This window comes from Setaria italica, chromosome I (assembly GCF_000263155.2).
Source record: "Setaria italica strain Yugu1 chromosome I, Setaria_italica_v2.0, whole genome shotgun sequence".
NCBI classification, from domain to species: Eukaryota; Viridiplantae; Streptophyta; class Magnoliopsida; order Poales; family Poaceae; genus Setaria; species Setaria italica.
This window is the reverse complement of record NC_028450.1, coordinates 24,644,328-24,664,680: the sequence shown is the minus strand read 5'-3', so window position 1 is coordinate 24,664,680 and position 20,353 is coordinate 24,644,328. Positions and strand designations below refer to the sequence as shown.

General features: G+C 44.8%; 1 protein-coding gene across 1 annotated transcript; it reads right to left on the bottom strand.

The window, feature by feature from the left end:
- Positions 1 to 3,182: 3,182 nt before the first annotated feature.
- On the bottom strand, positions 3,183 to 6,863 carry LOC101785008 (glycerophosphodiester phosphodiesterase GDPD1, chloroplastic). Its single transcript, XM_004952517.4, has 7 exons — positions 6,446 to 6,863; positions 4,796 to 4,855; positions 4,625 to 4,705; positions 4,334 to 4,534; positions 4,149 to 4,244; positions 3,862 to 4,058; positions 3,183 to 3,773 (listed from the first exon to the last, which is right to left on the bottom strand). The coding sequence occupies exons 1-7, from the start codon at positions 6,734 to 6,736 to the stop codon at positions 3,542 to 3,544; spliced, it is 1,158 nt and encodes a 385-aa protein (XP_004952574.1). The 5' UTR covers positions 6,737 to 6,863; the 3' UTR covers positions 3,183 to 3,541.
- Between the last annotated feature and the right edge of the window lie 13,490 nt (positions 6,864 to 20,353).

The following is a 20,353-nucleotide window of genomic DNA, read 5'->3' as shown; positions in this document are numbered from 1 at the left end:
ACACGCAGTCCTTAGAATAGTTCTTGATGATTTTGCAAAAAGTCCCCAAACTTTACTGCAATTGACCCGAGGTCCAGTCTTTCCTTCACGAGTTCTACCCTTTAATTCTTTGGTTTTTGGTTCGTCCGTCTGTTTTTCTATTTCCTCTTTTTCTGACCATCGTCTCTGTCCGAGTTCATCACGATTCCGCTCGATAGGTCTCCGTCTCAGCTTCTACGTGCTATTGCCATCCTTGATCCTCCATTTGACCAAGCCGGCAAAGGTCGGCGTTGCCTAATGCCTATAGCCTAGCGGCTCCTGCCAAGCGTCTCTACTCTGCCATGACGAGCCTGCTGAGCCGCCTAGCTGCACCGCTCGCCTCCTCCACTGTCATTGTTTCTCTCCACGAAAGCATGGCTCCATCGATCTCCTTCTCAAAGCACCAATCAATCAAGGTTAGGCCCTAGCAAGCTTCTCCTCCACCAACTCCCTCTTCCCAGCCACTTCATCTTTCCTCTACACTACGCCATGTCCTCACGAGCTTGAGAACAACAACAATCATGGTCATTCTTGGTCGGCTTTCCTCTACACTTTAATAGTCATCGTCCGAAACCACCAAAATGAAATCCACATAATCTCCTCTCTCCAGCAAGGAACCACCGCAATGCGTTGCCCAGCTGGTGAGGTCAAGTTACCGGTCTTGTTTATTTTCTCTTTGGATTGGATCCGTATATGCAACTAAATTTGGGCTTTAGGGTTTAACAACCCAAATAACAAATAGACCACGTCTGTTCCCTGATGCTATATAGCAAGGCATGTAATATATATATATATCCTCATGCTATATAGCAAGGCATGTAATATATATATTTTTCATTTATGCTAATCACATGAATTTTAGATCAATATATTTTTTACATCGGAACAAATTCTCCCGTTGCAACGCACGGGTATAATTGCTAGTATTTCTAAATGTTGATCTATTCCTCAAGAAATGTTGAATGTAATCTTCCGAAATGTTGAATTTTTACATATATATATATATAAGTTGGACCTAATGAGCTTTAAAGCCATGTTACTTATCCAACACACGGACGCTACATAGGAGCCCCCAGAGTGGGTGGGTTTTTTTTCTGATTAGAAGTGACTTAATCTGAGCCATCTCCTTTTAACTTAATTCTGACTTTCATCACAAATGTGTAGGTAACTAGGTACAGTAACTGGAAAATGACATGCTTAGGTATAATAACTGGCAAAATAATTTTGTTTTGGAAAAGTAAAGTCTACAAGATGTTTGGAGGCAACAAACTTATGAGCGTCAAAAGCATGGTGTAGTCATTTTGGAGTTATATATAGAAACTCCACTTCAGACTTTTTTGGTTTTGCGCGTAGTTCCTAAAACTATAGGTTCTTGAAACCACAGTTTCTCAAACACGACGACGTCCAAACAGGCTCTACCGTATTTTGCATAGTTACTTTTTTTTTTCTTTTTTTTTCAACTCTCTCCGTTCCAAATTATAGATCGTTTTGATTTTTTAGATACTCCCTCCATTCTAAATTGTGGGTCGCAATTATGGGTTGTTTTAGTTTTTCTATGTTTAGATATGTATGTAGGCTCATAAGTATGGACAAGGAGCCGGTGCAGTCCACTGCAACTTAAGCAGTCGTTGGCGTGAGACGAATCACTGTGGAGCACTGTGCAGCACAGTAGATACCCTGTTCACCATCTACTGTTTGCCTACTGTAGCAATGAATCTCATTCGCTCATCGGGCAAATGGACGCTCCATGTTGCGTGGAGTCCTTCCAGTGCAGTCGTAGTTACGACAGCGCCGGATCTCCGTTGCCTATAAATTTAGAAAAGTCAAAATAACCTACAATTTGGAATGGAGGGAATACATATGTTTTGCTATGTCTGTACATGTAGGTTAACAAAATATGTATATTTAGAAAAGCCAAAACGACTTAATTTGAAACGGGTGGAGCAGTGGGGGTCACATGATTTGCGGCACTCCTAGATATGGGAAAATCCAGTGATTATTGTTTACTCCATCCCTTCATCCCTTCCAAATTATAGTTTGTTTTGATTTTATCCTAATTCAAATTTGTCTACTTTGTTTAAATTTATAGAAAAATATAACATTCACCATACCAATAAAATGCACTATCAATTTAGTGGTGAATTTCAAGGAAACTAATTTGATATTGTAGATGTTGATACTTTTATTATAAACTTAGTTACGGTTAGATAAATTTGAGTTGGTCCAGTATGCATATCGACTGGATAGACTGCCCAAACATACATGAGACGATCATCCTCACCAGGCAAGCCCAAGACCTAAGTCTTTTCATGGAAATTTTCATAATGGCCTCCCAGGAATTATGGAAAATGAGAAACACTATAATCTTTGATATGGCTCGGTCCAACCATGGACTTTGGATCTTGAGATTCAAGAGCAGGCACTCCTCCAGACAAATCGCTTTAGGGAGGATCGCAAACTTCTTTTTGTTCAGTGGCTAGATAGTGTGTTGTACTGTAATCTCCCTCCTCCCCCTTCCCTTCTAACCCCCTCTATATAAGTATACCTCTGTACATAACCCATACCGCCTGTACATCTTTATTTTTATGAAAATGGAGTGCTGTGACCCCACAGTTTTGCCTTCAAAAAATAATAGATAAATTTAACTTAGGATAAACTTAAAATAAACTATAGTTTAGAATGAATGGAGGAGCCATATTTTGCTAAATGGAATGTTTTCACCCACTTTTATTTCTGGTCTTGAAAAATGAGATGCATGACGTGTCAGTTCTTTATTACAAAAAAAATTGCCTGAGCATGAGATAAAATTACTCGGTTGTTTAGTGGACACTTCCATCTATAGAACCTATAGATAAAGAAGGTTTATCATATAACCTAGGGATTTGTAAATTCATAGCCATTTTTGGATTGTCGATCCATCATTTTTTTTCTGCTTTTATAAGGCTCGCTTTTGAAATACATACACTCTCTGTAGGTATTCATGATTTCAGTAAGTTGGTTTTTAGATCTTTGCTCTATATGGACAGCTTTTTCTCCTTTTGAACTCTGTTATTAATTGCAGTGTTTTGTACTGAAAGATAAATAATCGTTCTGAAAATCCTGAATATTGACACTTCGTCTTCATCACATCCTTCCCCACAAGCACAAGTTCAACCACTCGATGCTATGGCACGCTGGCAACCTTCTTGAAAGTATATTGCTCATACAAATTATCAGCTACACATTATCATTTAACTCAAACAGCTCGTTACTGCGTTACAGATACTACAACTCGAGACTCCTTTCTGGGGTCCTAACACTTGTCAGATTGTTTGTCAGACCTCACTCCACCCCCTGCCCTCCCTACATTGATCAAATCCTCAATCCTCCCAGCAAAAGTAATAACTGAACCAGGACAAGTTTCAGGACAGACGTATCAACCTACATAAACATATACCCTGCACAAGGGCTTCTTTTCTTGTATGCAGATCACTACATCAGTAATACATTAGATAATTCAAGATAGACATCTGGAAGGAAGGCATTATTGGACAAGCTCAGGGATAAGCCTCAGCAGGAATGAGATCTCGCGTTGCGAGAAATTTGGTGTTGCAGTGCCTTTAGCAGCCTGGTTGTTGCTCAAGCTCTCCACTTCCGGGTCAGGCTCCGGCAGGGCGATGAGCTCGGAGACGGCCTCAGTGATCTCTGGCACCAGGTCGACGATCACCCCGTTCACCCCCATCAGGTGCTGCATGTACACCGCTTCTGGCACGTTACTACAAAAAGGATGATAAATTTTAGCATAGACATTCGATGGTATGTTAGTACGACGATGCTACAAAATTTATATGTGAACTGCCTTACTTCAATGTTCCGTAGGTCAGCAGGGAGAGGTTAGCCTCTTTGATCTTTGGTATGGCAGCAGGGTGCCTGAATATTCCACGGGCCTCAGAAACTATCCCTTGCAGGCCACTGCTAAGGCATAGCTTGATGGCCTCCTCCAACGAGTTCCTCCTCACGTCAATGTAAATCTCTGTCCCTCCGTTCGTCAAAAAGTAGACCTGATTGAAGAGCATAAAAGAGATGATCAGTGCTGTACTACTGTTCATAAACATGAAAACGAATGCTTGCGCTGTGTTCAGCATACTTACAGGGTATTTGCTCTGCAATTTTCGCATGAGCAGCGCAGCATCGGGCTGGAAGCTAGAGAAAAGTATAGGCCTATCTTTGGCGTGCTCAAAGATCACCTGCACACCAAATGTGTGGCACTGTTAGACAGGAACTTCTCAACAAACTTTTAGAAAGAAGCATAAACAGTTTGTTGTGTTACACATGCCTTCAGGATGGCCTGGAGGATGCGAGTTAGCTCTTCCTCCTGGTATTCAAGATTGTCATCGAATTTCAGCTCAACGTTGAAGCCCAATCTAGTGTTGACCTTCTCGAATGCTTCTTGAAGCGTGCAAAGAGCATCCTCTGACTGCACATTCCAGTTGATGATTCTACCGTCCTTCATTTTGCGAAGCAGGGGCTTCCCAATCTGCATTCATAAGCAAGAAAGATATAATCAGATGCTACTTAATCCAAATTGCTTATATCACCTAAGGTCGAGATGGTGCTCTGCTTTTACCTTCCCCTTCTCATTTTGTGGTCCATACTGGACGAAGTCTTCCAACTGAAGATCAGTGACACGCTTCTGTGAAATTTTACCCTGGAAAAAGATGGGTGTAAGACCTACATTTAGTGCATAGTTGGCCGATAAACAATGTGACATGTACGGTAGCAAGAAGCATGAGCTTACATCTTCTTCAGTGTAGATGAAGTTGTCATGGAAGATGATTGGGCACCCATCCTTGGTGACCTGCAAAACCGATATTCACGGTTCTCTTCTCAACATCTATGCACACCGAATTATTGAAGAGACGAGGAGGGAAGGATAAGAAGCAGAGTAAAACGAATCAGTATGTTTCTTGCAACATTTAAGCTTAAGCAGACTACAAGTGGAAGGAAACATTAATTCACTTTCAGCACTCAAGTACCAGAGACACGGCAGAAAGGAAAAAGATAGCAAACACACTCGGCTACATGACTTGGCTTCTGTCAGTGATATGGTTTCGAGCAAACGGGACCCCTACCATCGATCTATCTATTGTCTCCCACAAGTTTGGCCACCATGTCCTTGGTCCATATTCACGTTACAGCTCAAAGATTGGACGACCTTTTGGCTCTAGCACAATGCAAGGTGGGGTGTAAACGACGAAAGCCCCCGATCTAGATGTCACGGTGACTAGGATCAATCAGATTGGGGAACAGATTCCGCCTCACAAATATATCAAGCTAGTACGTTAAACCCTCGAATGTACAGCATCGTCAATTTAGCACTGAATCATGAGGCAAAGGTAGACATGGTGGGCCCAGCAATCCATAATAGAGGATCGCTACTTATGGGCATGCGTGCGCTCAAAGGATACAAACAGGGATTCGCAAACAAAAAGAAAATTCATAGTCATAGGTTAGGTCGCAACAATACTAATTCCTTTTATTCCAAGACGAAATGGAGATTTCTTGCCTAAAGAGACGGGATCCACTCCACCAACTATAGGTTGTTGAGAATCCACCGAAGAAAGTCCCTCCTGCTGTGCGCCAACAATCTATCAATTGGGCCAAATTAAACCGATTTTTTCTTAGAAAAAATTAATAGACAAAGAGGGTCCATGTCCATTTAGTTTTTTTTTTGCGGGTAGTCCATGTCCATTTAGTTGAATTTGTGGAATTTTAACTAGTACAATACCTCGTACGCAGAAGAGTAATCGCGAGTGACCTCGCCATCTATTTCTTTGTTTTGACCGTGTGTTGGCTAATCTTTGGCCACACAACCCCGGGCGCGTTCGCTTGCGAGCTGACACGAGCAGCAACTACGGCACACGGGGGCGATAACATGGTGCAGCTGGCGACGGCTCATTGCCGGGACGCGGCACATGGAGCGAGTGGAGCCGACCAGGCGACCACCCGCCCGGGACCACAGCTAGCGTGATCGATGGGGTTCGGATCAGGATTCAGAGTCAGAGCTGAGGCGGGCAAAGCTGTTCGATTTCGATCTCGTTCGCACCACGCTCTCCGTCACCGTCACCCTTCTCCTTTCAGTTTTCACCTGTCGGCAGCGCGTCACGGGCGGGCCCCCACATCGGCGGATCTGCCGTCCCCGTCACGCAGGAGCAGGCCGGAACCAGCCCGCCGCCGCGGCGCCTGCAAACAACACCAGCAGCGTCGCGAGTTCCTAGCGCCCAGTAATGCTATTCCGACCGCTGATTGCCTCGATAATCGCGACCCCTAAAACTAATTAACGTGACGGACTGACGGGAGGGCAATCCGCATCCGCAAGTGCTTCTCTCTCTCGTTTTGGGTGTGCGAGGAAGAAAAGCAATTCAATGGGGGAAGCGGGCGTCTTTACCTGGACGTCGAACTCGACGTAGTCGACGGGGAAGCGCGCGGCGTCGTTGAAGGAGCGGACGGTGTTCTCGCGGACCTCCTGCAGCCGCCGGTCCGCGGACGCCAGCGCGTTCATCCCCTTCCCGCGGTGCCCGATCACGGAGAACCGGCCGCCGCCGCCGCCCGCCGGGCCGCGCTTCCCCGCCGCCGCGATCGCGGCGGCGTCCGACTCGCCGGCCGCGACCACCAGGCCGGGGGCCACCACGTCCAGGTTGGGCACGTCGGCGACGCGCGCGGCCTTGAGCTGGGCCATTGTATTCTGTTCGATCGGCGGGGTTGGTAGGAGGGGGATTTGGGCGGCTGCGCTGCCTGGATCGGCGAGCGAGCGAGGAGGCGTTGAATCGAATTGAATTGGGTGGCGAGGTCCCGACGGGGAAGGAAACGGGAAGGTGTCTTTTATAAGGCAGGCGACGGTGGAAATCGAAGCAGCCGCGGAATGGCGGGAATATTCCGGGTGCCATCTTGGTCTCCCATGGGTTTATCCTCCAGGATATTCGGATAGGTTTCCGTTTCCCTGTCCTTTTTATTACCAAACTCCACCTCAAATATTTTTTTACATTTTTTCCTCTCTAATAACGGTGGTAAAAACAGCACTTCTTCAGTTTCCACTTTCAATGGTTAGCCTTTGTCCTGCAGCCTCCTCTAAGCCGGAAATCAAATAAATTTCATTTAAGGCAACCCTTTGTGCCTCTAGTCCGTTAACTTATATGGAGATTAAGGAGTTAACTATTTTAGATACAAATTCAGAGGTTTATTTTAGATTTTTCATAATAGAATATATGGGTAACTTTTTTTTTCAAAATACGCACTAGGGCAACTATACCTCTAACTTAAAAGGAAAACATGAACCAATAAAGTATAGACCATGCTGAAAAACTGAAATTACAATCAAATTCAAAAATGTTGCCCTCTATGTGGTGTCCCTATCACTAGAGAAGTTTCCTATCACCAGGGACAAGTATAGAACCAAACAAAGCAAATCCTAGTTGTACAATGTCGTATAGTAATTTTTTCCTGGGGTTAGGGTTTACTTGATCCTATTTTTAATAATGGCATAGGTAACTTAGATATAAATTCAATGAAATAATTTAGACTAAGTTTTCATAGTGGTAGAGGTAGATATTTTTTCGAAATCAAAATAAATCTAACACTATTACTGAGGAGCAAATCTCGGCGGCGTGGATCCGAACAAGCCCCTTGGAGATTCGGAGGGGAAAAACCTTTGAGCGATTTACCGCAACGAAAGTGGATGGTACGGAGATTTAGATAGGTTCAAGATGCCCGGGAATGTAAGACCCTACACCCTATGTGGTGGTGTTTTACCTTAGGCCCAAGAGGGCAAGAACATGGATATAGAGATCTTCTTTCTAGGTAAGGCTATGAATTTCGTGCATGTGTCCATGTTTGAAAGCGGTATCTTGCTCCGGCTTTAGGCTTCCCCTTTTATATCCGAGGGGTCACCACACCGGTCGAAGGGAAAAGCGTGAGCTACACGTGATAGATCTACAATACAGGGATATCCGCAGCGTCGATTGAACACCCCCCTCCCCCCCGCGCGCTCTATCCTAACGCATCCTCTGGTCATATAGGTAGATGTTGTGTCGTCCCTTCGTGGTGTGCGGCACACGATGAGCACCTACAACGTGTCGTCCCAGACTCACCCTTCTGGAGTGGGCGAAATCACGGCTATGGCCTTACCCTGGCGTGGGCCATCTCTTGGCCCCATCTAATAGTACTTGAAGAATGGGGGTCGCCCTGGGTCTCACGAGTAGGCAGGTCACCACACGTTTCTCCACCTGATAGGTGACGTGATAGGGTTATACCCCATCATGATAGGGTAATGATGTAGAAACACGTGCGGAATAGAGACACGCCTCCCTTCCCTGGCTAGGCACCCTGAGCCCTTCATGGCTCGAAGAAGGAGGGATCGGGATGACAAGGCTCACCCATGTCGTGCCCTAGGGGTACCACATATGAGGGTTGTGAGGGCACCCCAAGCCCCTCTTGGTCAGGTAAGTGCGTGGGTCGGTTGGGGGACACACTCTTCTCAATGGGTGTGTCCACATCGTAATTCCCTTATCGTGATACTGCCCCACATGGCTCAACAGGCGGCGGGGAAACCCCTGTTCCTATGCCATCAGTAGCTATTATTGTTAATAATGATTAGAATATATCAATTAATGGTGGGATGTTTCTGATGTTACGAGAATTTCTAGAATTTATATATTTCTCTTTTCTAGGGTCTTGTGAGGATTAATGCGAAGAATCCAAAAGAAGCTTCTTGTTAGTAGTAATAAGATAAAATATACTGCAAAATATATGCTATAATAGATGATCTACAGATGAGAATCGTAAATAATCTCTTGCATTAGCAAACAAAGTTTTAGACGTGAACTATCTGCACTCTTGAACCACATCTGAAGTAAATGGTGAAAGGTAGTAGGCAAATTGTACATCCACTAAAACATGTCGGAGATCTTCAGAAAGAGAACATAGCTGCCATTTTGTGAGGTGACTCGGATGCTCAAACAAAGTTTTATTTTCTGTAGAGTCGTCTCCTTGCTGCTAGTGGGAATCGATTCCGGTGCACTTACTCAAAGGAACAACTCATAGCACATAATGTACAAAATAACAGGCTATAGTGGCACTATAGCGGTTGATGCTAGCTGCCGCTAATTAGTGGGCTGTAGCAAAGTTGTAGCGATTGAGCACAGCTCTACGCTGAATCTGATAGCCTGCTATTTTATATAGCACATGTACAATACCTCTTTATTGTACTGTACTAGCTAAAGACAAACCCTTGTGGGATCCCATGAGATTTTTCAGTGTGCGCCCATCGCAAATTGCAAAACCAGATCTCTCTCGCACCGTCTGCAAATTCCAAACTGAGATGGAAAAGTACGCAGACAAATGTCCATCTTGCGTAGCATGCACTTTCCAGCTCCTGTTTGGAATAAAGGGTGTACTATACATACTTCTAGCTAGACGCTGCTCTGTCACCACTTCACGCGAGCTTCACATGATTCTCTCTCTGTGTTTCTCTCCAGATTGTCGCGGACAGAGCAGGAACGATGCTCTTTCTGCGGTAGAGGTCGATCGGTTCCAACAGTGGCATCGAGTTCCCGGCCAGTGGCGGCGACATCTAGCCCGCCAAGCGGGCGGGTATCTCACCATCTCCTCTCGTCCTGGCTCCACTCCAGATGCGTCCGAGGCCGACCGGCGACCGCCCAGCCTCCCGCGGGCTCTTACGCATCACTGATCGCAGGGCCATTGGCCGCGTGTGTCATCGACGTCACTTTGGTTGTTCGGATTTTGTCAGCTCGCGTTGGGGAGGGATGGCAGATTCGTTGCTGGAGAGTGGAGACGCACAAGGTTCACGAGCAGGAAGGGGCTACATGAGTGATAGGTGGCTAGTCCTCGTACGCGTACAGCTCCAGCCGTCCAGGTTATTAGGCTGGCTCATCCTAGACTTCTAGGCATATTGATTAACATTGCCGTAGTATTTCACAATCTTTTTTGGTTGCTGGATCGTTTTCTTTTCTGGAAAAGAGATTATCAGAAGCTTATTTCCTCCTCCTCCCTTTTATCTTTCTCTTCTTCTTTCTTCTCCTTTTTTTTTTCTTTCTCCTCTCTTCAACCATAACTGTTTTTTTTTTTTGCTCCTATATCAGGTAACTGGGTTGTTGGGTGTTGAAAGACTTGCTATGCAATACAAACCATTTGTTGCACCGTCTAGGGAAAAAAGTTAGTGCAACTTAAATTGTATAGCGCCGGTGTTGATGCCATATGCAACTTAAGTTGCTAAGGGAATTCCCCTTTATCTTTGCAATCAAATAACGCAAACTGTGCCTTTGAAAAAACTTCCTCCATTCTAAATTAATGGTTACTTCAACTTTGTCCTAAATCAATCATGTTTTTATTTTAATCAAATTTGTAGAAAACTATGTAATTTCCACAACACCAAAAAATACACTATCAATACATATTGCGTGGTGGATTAAATGAAACTAATTTGGTGTTGTAGACGTAGGTACTCTTTTCCTATAATTTTAGACAAAGTTAAGCAGGTGTAGTTTAGAATAAAACTAAAGTGATCAATAATTTGGAACGGAGCAAGTATTGCATAGTGCTAATTGCTTCATTGTAACTTCAAAGACATCTGGGTTGCTTGGTCTTTGAGAGACCTGCTATGCGTCAGTGCAACTTGGACTATATAACTCAGTTGTTGATGCTATATGTCGTGTCAAGCATAGCAAGTCACGAAACGAAACCAAGAAAGACGCGAGCAAGTTGCTAAGGACATTCCCTTTCTGTTTGGAAACCGCACAGCGTTAATTACTGCAAGTTGATGTGGTGGTACCATTGATTGATTTTGCCACTAGATACGTTGCTCTAGTTGTGTCTGAATATATGCTAGCGAAATGTCATCGAGAAATAAACCATGTCCAATCATTGTGTAGCTAGCTAAAGTTACTTTCAAAAAAAAAAGAAAAGAGAGAGGTTGAGCGGTAGAGTTTTTCCTGAAACTTATTGTAGGACTTGGTAATAAGAGGAAAAGATAAAGAGTAACATAATTTTGTTTGATGGTTCTAATGAAGTCGTAGAAGCCGCGAAAAGATATAGAGTCTAGTAAATTGGTGTTTACCAACCGGTTGAAAAGCATGGGAAGGGTAAAGACTAATAATTCAAGCGTTAAGCTGGAAATATTCTTGGATAAAACGCACAAAACGTGAATATTCTTGGAGATAGCTACTTCTAGCTCTCTGCAAAACAAGGACCAAAGCAGTAGGACGACGGCTACCAAAAGCACAGGCCACCAAACGTCATTTCTCTCGATGCTTTCCAATTCCAAGTCCCACTGGGCCTTTGATTTCTCCCTTGGCTAGCAAATGTAATCGAGGACGTATCGAATTCCATGATTGAGCCACTGACCACGCGGTTTTTGGGGTGTTTGATACTAGATGCTAAACTTTAGCCGTGTCACATCGGATGTTCGGATGCTAATTAGGAGGACTAAATATGAGCTAATTATAAAACTAATTGCAAAACCCTAGGCTAATTCGCAAGACGAATCTATTAAGGCTAATTAATCCATCAAGCAAATGGTTATTGTAGCACCACATTGTCAAATTATGGACTAATTAGGCTTAATAGATTTGTCTCGTGAATTAGACTCCATCTGTGCAGTTAGTTTTATAATTAGCCTATATTTAATACTTCTAATTAGTATTCAAACATCTGATAGGTGCTAAACACGTTGGAGTCAAACAGAACCTTAGTTTGTTTAATCGATCCCGTGCATGATTGCTAGCTGGGGCGATCAGATGATATCAGCGTCTGAGCAAGTGGAGTCACATGGCAAGGTCCATGTAGACCGCGATGCAAGGAAACACAAGTCAGGCTGAGGTGCACGCCTTATCCTTGCTTTGGTTTGGTAGCTTGTTTAGCCTCTGATGATGCACTGACTCAGCAACCATGAATAATGGACCTGCAGATATTTCAGCCGTACGTGCAGGCTTGGTGCTTTCCTTGACGCTGCGCCAGCCGCCAGGTCCGTCTGATGCGATCATGGCGTGGCTGTGTCGCCCCACGGGTCTCACCTGGTGGTCGTGGCGTGAGACGTCCGGTACTCTGGCTGCAGGCGTTTGACTGGACAAGGGATACGAGGAAATGATGTAGCGTCGTGTGCTTTTCTAAAAGAGAAGCTAATTGAAAACACATAACCACAGACATTAATTTGAGCAGGTTTGCTGCTCGATCGCATTGGCACGTATTGGATGGGAACCTCACGGTGGACAGGTATGTCTGTCTTCTTTGTACAAAAATGAGATAAAATTTTTTTTCTATGACATTCTTTCCTAGTCCTACTAACCATGACTTAAACACTTTAGATCACTAATAAAAGGTTCTAAGTCAAAAAAAAATCTGCAGTATTTTTCAAATAAAATTAGTAAAATTACAATAAAAGCAAGTATTGCAAGCATATATAGTCATGTTGTATGCTGTTTTAGACCTAATTATGGGAGGGATTTCCTATCCATCTTCCACAAAGAGGGTTAAGCTGTCATCTCTAAGCTAGCCCACTAGATCCATATAACTTAACTAAACTTGTCAACCTCTCACTGTGGATTTCTTTTAACATTTGATTCAACAATATGCAAACTCTGTGTTAATATTTTATTAGGGATCAAATCGTGTGCATCATCTTACCAAGGTTACTCCCTGGCTCATACATACTTTTAATATTTTCTTACAATCAATTCAACAATAAGTCAATCCTGAGATAGGCTAATTCAATATTTTATAGGGAGTGTCAAAAAAATATGCATGTTTGCTCCTACTCTAAATGACCCAGGATGAGCCCCCCACCCCACCACCACCACCACCAAACTGATTGAACAATCAGCGAAACGTAACTTATAACATCTTAGGTAGACTAATTTAATATTTTATACAAGGATCATGTAGTAGTTATGGTTGGCTTGCCCATCCCCGACTCCCAAATCTCACCTTAGCCATCTATACTATGCTCATCTGAAACAAATAGAGTGTGTCTAAGCTAACTTCTAATAGAAGATAAAAGATGAATACGAAATTCGATCGAAAATGTGTCACTCGACTAACCCGATTGGACCTGGTCAAAAACGGAATTCCTAAATAACATTCGAGTGTTTTTTTACCCTGCCATCAGTCGATTTTTGTTGTCCGTCAGTTATACATTTTGGGTTGTATTTTTGTTATTGTTTCTGTTTGTATAGAGCACGACCCATCATCAACTGCTTTTTGTCTTATCTCTGTCACTCGAATGTGTTTGTTATTGTTTTGTATGTGGGCTGTATTTGTTGATTGTTTTTTTTCTGTTGCAGCCTGGACCATCATCGGACGATTCTTTACACACCTGCATTTGAACCGGCCAATCCGTCTCATCCATCACCGACCTGACCTTGGGCTCGACCGACACCTGAACACCTCAACCGCCAAACTCGTGATCATCGTTTTCTAAAAAAAAAAAGAACTCGAGATCATCATCGTTCATGTCATGTCCGGCGTCGGCTCGAGCGATTCCCATCCAAGTTAGTCGTCCATGTCCTGCTCTCTCCTGCTGCTCGGGCGCCCCGTGAGTTGCTGCTCCTCACCCAGGCATGCTCCAACCACTGCCGTGCGCTCAGCCAAGCAACACCGGCCACCGCTGCCGCGCTGCCGTCCACCATGCGCCACCACGTCTCGGTCCACCTTCGTGAATCTGCTAATCTTGCGCACCGCCTAGCAAGCAAGTCCACTTTCTAGTCGGTTTTTACGCATCTCACATTTTCTATTCAAAATCGACTGGAATTTGGTTTGGTTGGCACTCGAATTTTCCCCTCCTAACACAGCTACGTGGCATCATTCGACTGGTTGAAAAAATCGATTGATATGTAGTCACTCCCGGTCAAAAATAACCCAGCAGCCTGGTTGGGGTTGGCCGGCACGCCGGACGAGCTTGGGCTGCAAATTTTGACCCGGTGCAAATTTCGACCTAATTTTTTGGCTGGTGACCCAGCCCAACATAAACAAGAAGCTATCCCTGTGCGGCCCAGGCATCTAGCCAACCCAGCAAGGAAGATTCCGGATGGAGATATCTCATCGCATGAAATTTGGACCTTCCGTCCTGCCAAAAGCCCAAAACAGACACAGGCTCGGTCAAACTTAGAGCCACATGCTTCGCAGGAAGGAGAGTTGCCAAAATTAGGAGTGCCAAAATTACTGTGTGGCACTGTAGCACACTGTAGTATTTCGTTTGTACTTGTGAATTATTATCCAAACATTGACTAATTAGGCTTAAAAGATTCGTCTCGCAGAGTACAACAAAACTGTGCAATTAGTTTTTAATTTCATCTACATTTAGTACTCCAGGCATGTACCGCAAGTTTGATATGATGGTGAATCTTCTTTTTGCATAGTGTCAAAGTTAGGAGTTGGGAGTGAAGTAAACAAGGGCCAATTTGATATGTACCAGTTGACCGTTTACAGTTATTAGACTACTCTTTATCATTTTGATCCTCAAAGTTTCATTAACTGTATACTTTATCAATCCTTGACTTCCTTCCTTGTCCAAAGCAGTCCTCGTGATAACATGGAGACTGCGTAGCATACTATCACTAACCAAGTAACCAGTGACCGGGGGGGTTTGTGATATCCGTATCCTGTAGTCGGAGGGAAAACAAAGACACAATTTTTCGTCTAGGGCCCAGTGAGCCACACGCAGTATATCAATCATGTCCGAGCCAATTTTTAGCATGCTTAGGGCAGTCCCAATGGAACATTGATGATAGTTTCTATCCCTCTTAATTATCATGCCAACTAAACAATTTGCTGATGTGGCAGTAGATTTATTATGGAGAGAGAAACCATTTCTTAGAGAGGAAACTAAATCCTCACGCGCACCAATGAGCCAAGAAACCAGCGAATCTGCATTGGGGAGACCCAAGTAGTTTCTTCTTACTTACTGCTGGATCCTTTGCGCTTGCACCGCTGCTATCCATCACTCGAGCTCCTTTACATGATGCACAGAGGATCTGGTACTAGAAGGGAGAATGATTGGTTGGATTTTTGTTTAGACTCTAGATAAAAAAGTTGCATTGTGAAGGATGATTTCTTGATACAATATCCTAAACTATGGAAACTAGGTTGGTTTTTCCCATTGGGACAGCTCTTGCATAATGAGTAAACTGCACAGTCTCGCGAGCCGAATAGGGCGATGCTAGAAAACTGGTGCGGCCTTTGCCGCGCGCCGTGGAGCGGCCAGCCAAATTAGCGGAGCTTATTAGACCAATTGAAATGAAATCTCATGGGTGCGCCACGTGTATGCATCGATTATGTGTAGACTTAAAAGTAAGTGGTTATTTAAAGTGTTGAATGAAGATAGCACGTGGCATCTAAGTGCGAAGTGATTTTCGCATGTAAAAATTAAACCTACACACTCGCATTTTCTAGAAAGACATGTTATCTAAGTTCGAAGTGATTTTTGCATGTAAAAATTAAACCTACAGACTCGCATTTTCTAGAAAGACCTGTTAATGGTCAGGAAGATTTATTGGGTAGTGGGACTTTCAAAATAAAGGACCGGTTGTAAATCAGATTTTGGAAGTACACTTGGGGTAGGCGCTCTAAACAAGAAAAGAGCAATTCCCTAACCTGCTGCTATTGCCGGGTCGTTGCACACGATCTTTGGCCCATTTCACGAAGCTGCTGCCAGTAGAATTGATTTGTGCATGGGCTATTGCCACAGTAGAGTTGATTGTGGCCTATGTTTACACAAAAGACCCAAATTACTGCATGGGCTATTGGGCTTAGTGTTCGTTGTCTGGGCCGTACCACTCAAATTTTATTGGCGGCCCACTTTTTGGTTGCACGCTAGGACTTGCTAGCACAGTGATGATGATGTGTGCAGATGGCAATGTTCTGGGTTTTTTTTTTCGCCAACAAATCAATCTACGCTTATAGCTCGAAGTAAACACCATGGTAGCCACCAAGGGATGATGAGCGGAGCGCACGAGGCCACCTGGCAAAATCTAATTCCAAGGTGAGCACAACCGCCTAGTCGGCGGGAAAGATCTGGTCCGGGACGTGGCATAGGGGCACCCGTCGTCGAACTGCGCAAATCATTTGCCATTTATGAGCCCTTGTGTTCCAAATCATGCGCTGCGTATTTAGTGTAGGAGGATACTGCCGGATCGATCGGCAGGTACGTGTTTTTGCTGCTCGCAATAAAACAGTGGGCCGGGCTCGCGCTCGCTCGGCCGATGGATCGTGCGTGCGGGCGCGCGTGTCTTCGCCGGCGGGCGTCCACGTAACTGGCCGGGCATGCGTGCTAGCTACCAGCCCAGCACGCACATCGTCGTCGATCATCGGTCGACGGTTGCGTGGACGCTGTCATGTGCAATCAATTTTGGGCCGACCGGACGGAGCGCCCTCCGCCGTTGGTTCGCACTCGTTCCAAGGAACCGGGAGGACCAGCGTGCGGCCACACACGCACCCACCCACACACACACATGGGGATCGATCCACCACTGCCGAGCCTGCAGCTGCAGTGCAGCGAACGTGCCCCTAGGCCTAGTTTATGATTGTGATAATTAATACGATAATACGGTCATTAAGACTAATAAAGCGTTGAGATGAAGTATTCTAGATCCTAAGGAAGTAACCACAACCAAAGACAAGAAAAGAAACGGAAAAATCACGCACCAACGCATGGAACTGACACATTCTGTGAGGTCCCACCAAATCAGCCGATGCCTGCAGTGGCTTATGGTCACCGACACATTCGATGAAGCCTAAGACCAAGCCATTGAATCAATCGGTGCAGAGAAGAATGGGACCATCAGATGTTCCGATGGTCAAGTTAAAGGCGTCGGAGGAAGTATCAGAGCATTTGGTACACTGCTATGAAGACCAAGTCAACTGGAACCATCGGATGATCCGATGGCCAAATTTCTAGAAGCATCAGATGAATTGCTGGGAAGTAAGAGAAGAAGAAGTTGGCACTGGAGGTTCCGATGCTATGCGTCGGTGAGGCATCGGAGCAAGAATATTTACTTCAAAGAGCTCCAAAGAGGTTTTGGACGCAAAATCATCAGCACCGGATGGTCCAACGTCGCATCGGAGGAACCATCGGATGAAGTGGTGCCTCAGCGATTTGGTCGGTGCATTACGTCGGTGAAGAATCTTGACGCGGGGAGGCAACAGGCTAGTAGCACCGGATGTTCCGATGCTACCCAAAAGCAACGGCTCTTTGATGCCTTGCGCTATTTATACCCCCTCCACTCGCCTATTTGGAGTTGCTAGATGAAGTTGAATTGTGCAGAAGTCTATTGAAGAGCAAGACACATCAAGAACACATCCAAGCCACCAAAAGTGCTTAAGTGATCCCCAAAGGCTTAGCACAAGTTTAGGAGAGTGATTAGTACTATGATAGGCCTAGAGAAAAGAGAGTGCAAGGTGTGCCTACCTTGTGATCAAGTTCTAGAGTGAACCACCGTTGTACAAGGTGTGCCGGCGCCTTCGAGCCTTAGTGGCTCGTCGGCAAGTTTTCGACTCTTGGAGCGGCGTCGACAACCGTGCGGGGGCCGTGGAGATCCCTTTCCTTCGTGGAAAAGCTCCTTAGTGGAGACGGCATCAAGGTGATTGGGAACTTTGCGTGAGCCTTAGTGGCAAGTCAAGGGGTGTCCTAGAAGAGACTTGGTGACCGAGAAGCAATATTCTTGCGTGAGTACTTCAACAACGTGGACTAGTGGTGGTTTAGTGCCTACCGATACCACGAGATAAATCTTCATGTCAAGAGTTTGCTTCCCCTCATCCTCACTTCTTACGTTTCCACACTTCATACTTGCAACTTGTGTGCCTTTACTTTCTTAGTATAGTATCTTGCTAGGATTGGCTCTAGGTTGCAAAACTTGTTTTGGGATGAGAGTTTCACACTAGATCAACCTTTGTTGCACATCTTGATAGCATGATCTAATTTATGTTTTATGCAAAACTAGTGGAAGCCATAGATTAAGGTTTTAAGTTTGCCTAATTCACCGTTCCTTCTCTTATGCTACGAGCACCGATTCCTTTCATGCAGCTAGGTCGTCCTCTGCGACGTGCAATATATGGTAGCTTGCACTACTCCATCCGATTCGGGTCCCGTCACTGCCTCTTCTTTTTCACGAGAGAGAATGCTACGCGCTACGATACCCAGCATTATATATACTCCCTCTGATCCGGGGTCCGGTCACGGTGCGCCTCTATTCTAACCACTCACTATCATCTATACATCTATAGGCCCACCAGAAGGTTTGGACAGTCCTACATACATAGCTATACACCGAGACGTATCAAACATGGAGGCTACAATGTAGGATGGCGTGGTATGTGTGGAGGACAAGTACTAGTCGAAAATTAGGAAACTACTTGTAGCAATTAGAGTAGGACTCTCTAGTCAAATCCGACAAATATTCTTGTAAACACCCAACATATAACCCTGCCCTGTCAATATAAGGCGAGGCAGAGACCCCCTCCAAACAAGTTTAATAAATACAACACAACCAACACACATGACGTAGGGTATTACACGACAAGCGGTCCGAACCTGTCTCAATCGTGTTTTCGAGTTCCTGATCTCGACGAGATTCACGCATAAAACACTACCTCAGGTATCCCCTCGGCAGGTTGTCAAGCCTAAACACCACCGACACTCACCTATAGCGAGCTGAACTTGCACGGAGCAACTCGGGTACGTGTGCCGTGTGCGCACTTTCAAACGGAGTAATGTTGCAGGGCACCGGCGCCCGACACGTTACCGAGCCAAAAAGCCCCAGGCACCCCGTACTGCCTTGATCGGCTTGGCACTATTCCGGTTTGGCCTCAGGTCACAGACAAAACGCTGCCCTATAAACGACATTGACGTGGCTTCCAGCTCGGTAGTTGTGAATTTTGTAAGTTAGAATAGATTAATCTTATTAGATTTTAAGAATCTATAGGGCAGATGGTTACAATCCAACAGTTTGCTTTTTCTCGAAATCTCAATGCAGTTTGTAAGATCTCAAGTCTAATCAAATTGTAAAGGTCGGTCGGAATTAGCAAGTGATGCGAAGAGGAGGAGGAGGAGGATAGGAGCTCGTGCGAGTGGAAAATATAATATATCTGTTTTAGTTCTATTTTAGCTATGGCTTTAATTAAAGCGAAATTTTAGATAACGTTTCTTGAGTACCCTGAAATAAAGTTTCATTCTTTCCTGAATGCCAAATAGGAGAATGCGACTGAGCGTTCGAGTCAAAAAAAGAAAAAGACAATTTTAGAGTTTTATCAACAGTTTGCTTGCGTAGAGGAGGAGAAATCGTGGTCGTGGAGTCGTATGGACGAAGTCTTATCCACGATTTGTTTAAAAAGAAAGGAACGACAGTAGACCTTTTCCGTGAACCGGAGATTGATGCACATCTAACCAGGGAAGCATTTGTTATCACGTCGGCACACAACGCATACGGAGCAGCAAGCCAGCAACACGACCCGGGTACCTTGACGAGAGCTCCTCTCGCCTCCTCGCGCGGGTCCCGATCAAGCAAACACGCACAGGGACGGGCAACAAATCGCGGTGCGCGCATTCATTCCCTCGGGCATGCATCGCTCGTCGTCGTCGTCCGGCCCCAAAAAACACGACGCGACGTGCCACTGCCCCGTGCGCGGGTACGCTATGCGCGCGCCTGCTGGCACGTGTCCACGCTTAGGCCAAAAGCTAGTAGCTATGCTTGGACATATGCATATGCAGGGGACTGCCCCTTTTTAAGAGCCTTTTTCCCGCTGAGGGGACCGGAAAATTAAAGCAGCTCGTACGAAGGTTGGCCACCTCCATTTGTTAATTTGATACTACTACGATCCGTTCCCTCCAAAAATATATGCCGCTTAAACATGCTCTCGGTTTACCAAACAACTTTTAGGAAAGTATGTAATTGATGGCTAAAATGGGAACAAAATTGACTCTGAAATGACGTGTTGTCTACATTGAATTTCGGGGATTAGATAGATCTTTCGTGATTCTTCAAGCCATGCAACGGTGTTTAAAGGTTTTGATTTTTTTAATTTACTTTGCTTGGAGATGATGAATTCGCACCAACCATTTGTTAAATTAAGGTTGTAGTGAATGAAATGCACGCCATTTCAAACATTGGCATGGGGTGGTTTCCGAAAAGCAAACTCCAGACTCCAGCAGTTCCCGTTTGTGTACTCCCTCAAATTAAAGTTTTTTTTTAAAAAGCAACATTAAAGATTAAGGTTGGAGCAATAATATGCTTGAGGAAAATACGCTTCACGCCCTGAAATAAACGTAAGTAGCAGAATTTCAGTAAACTGCATC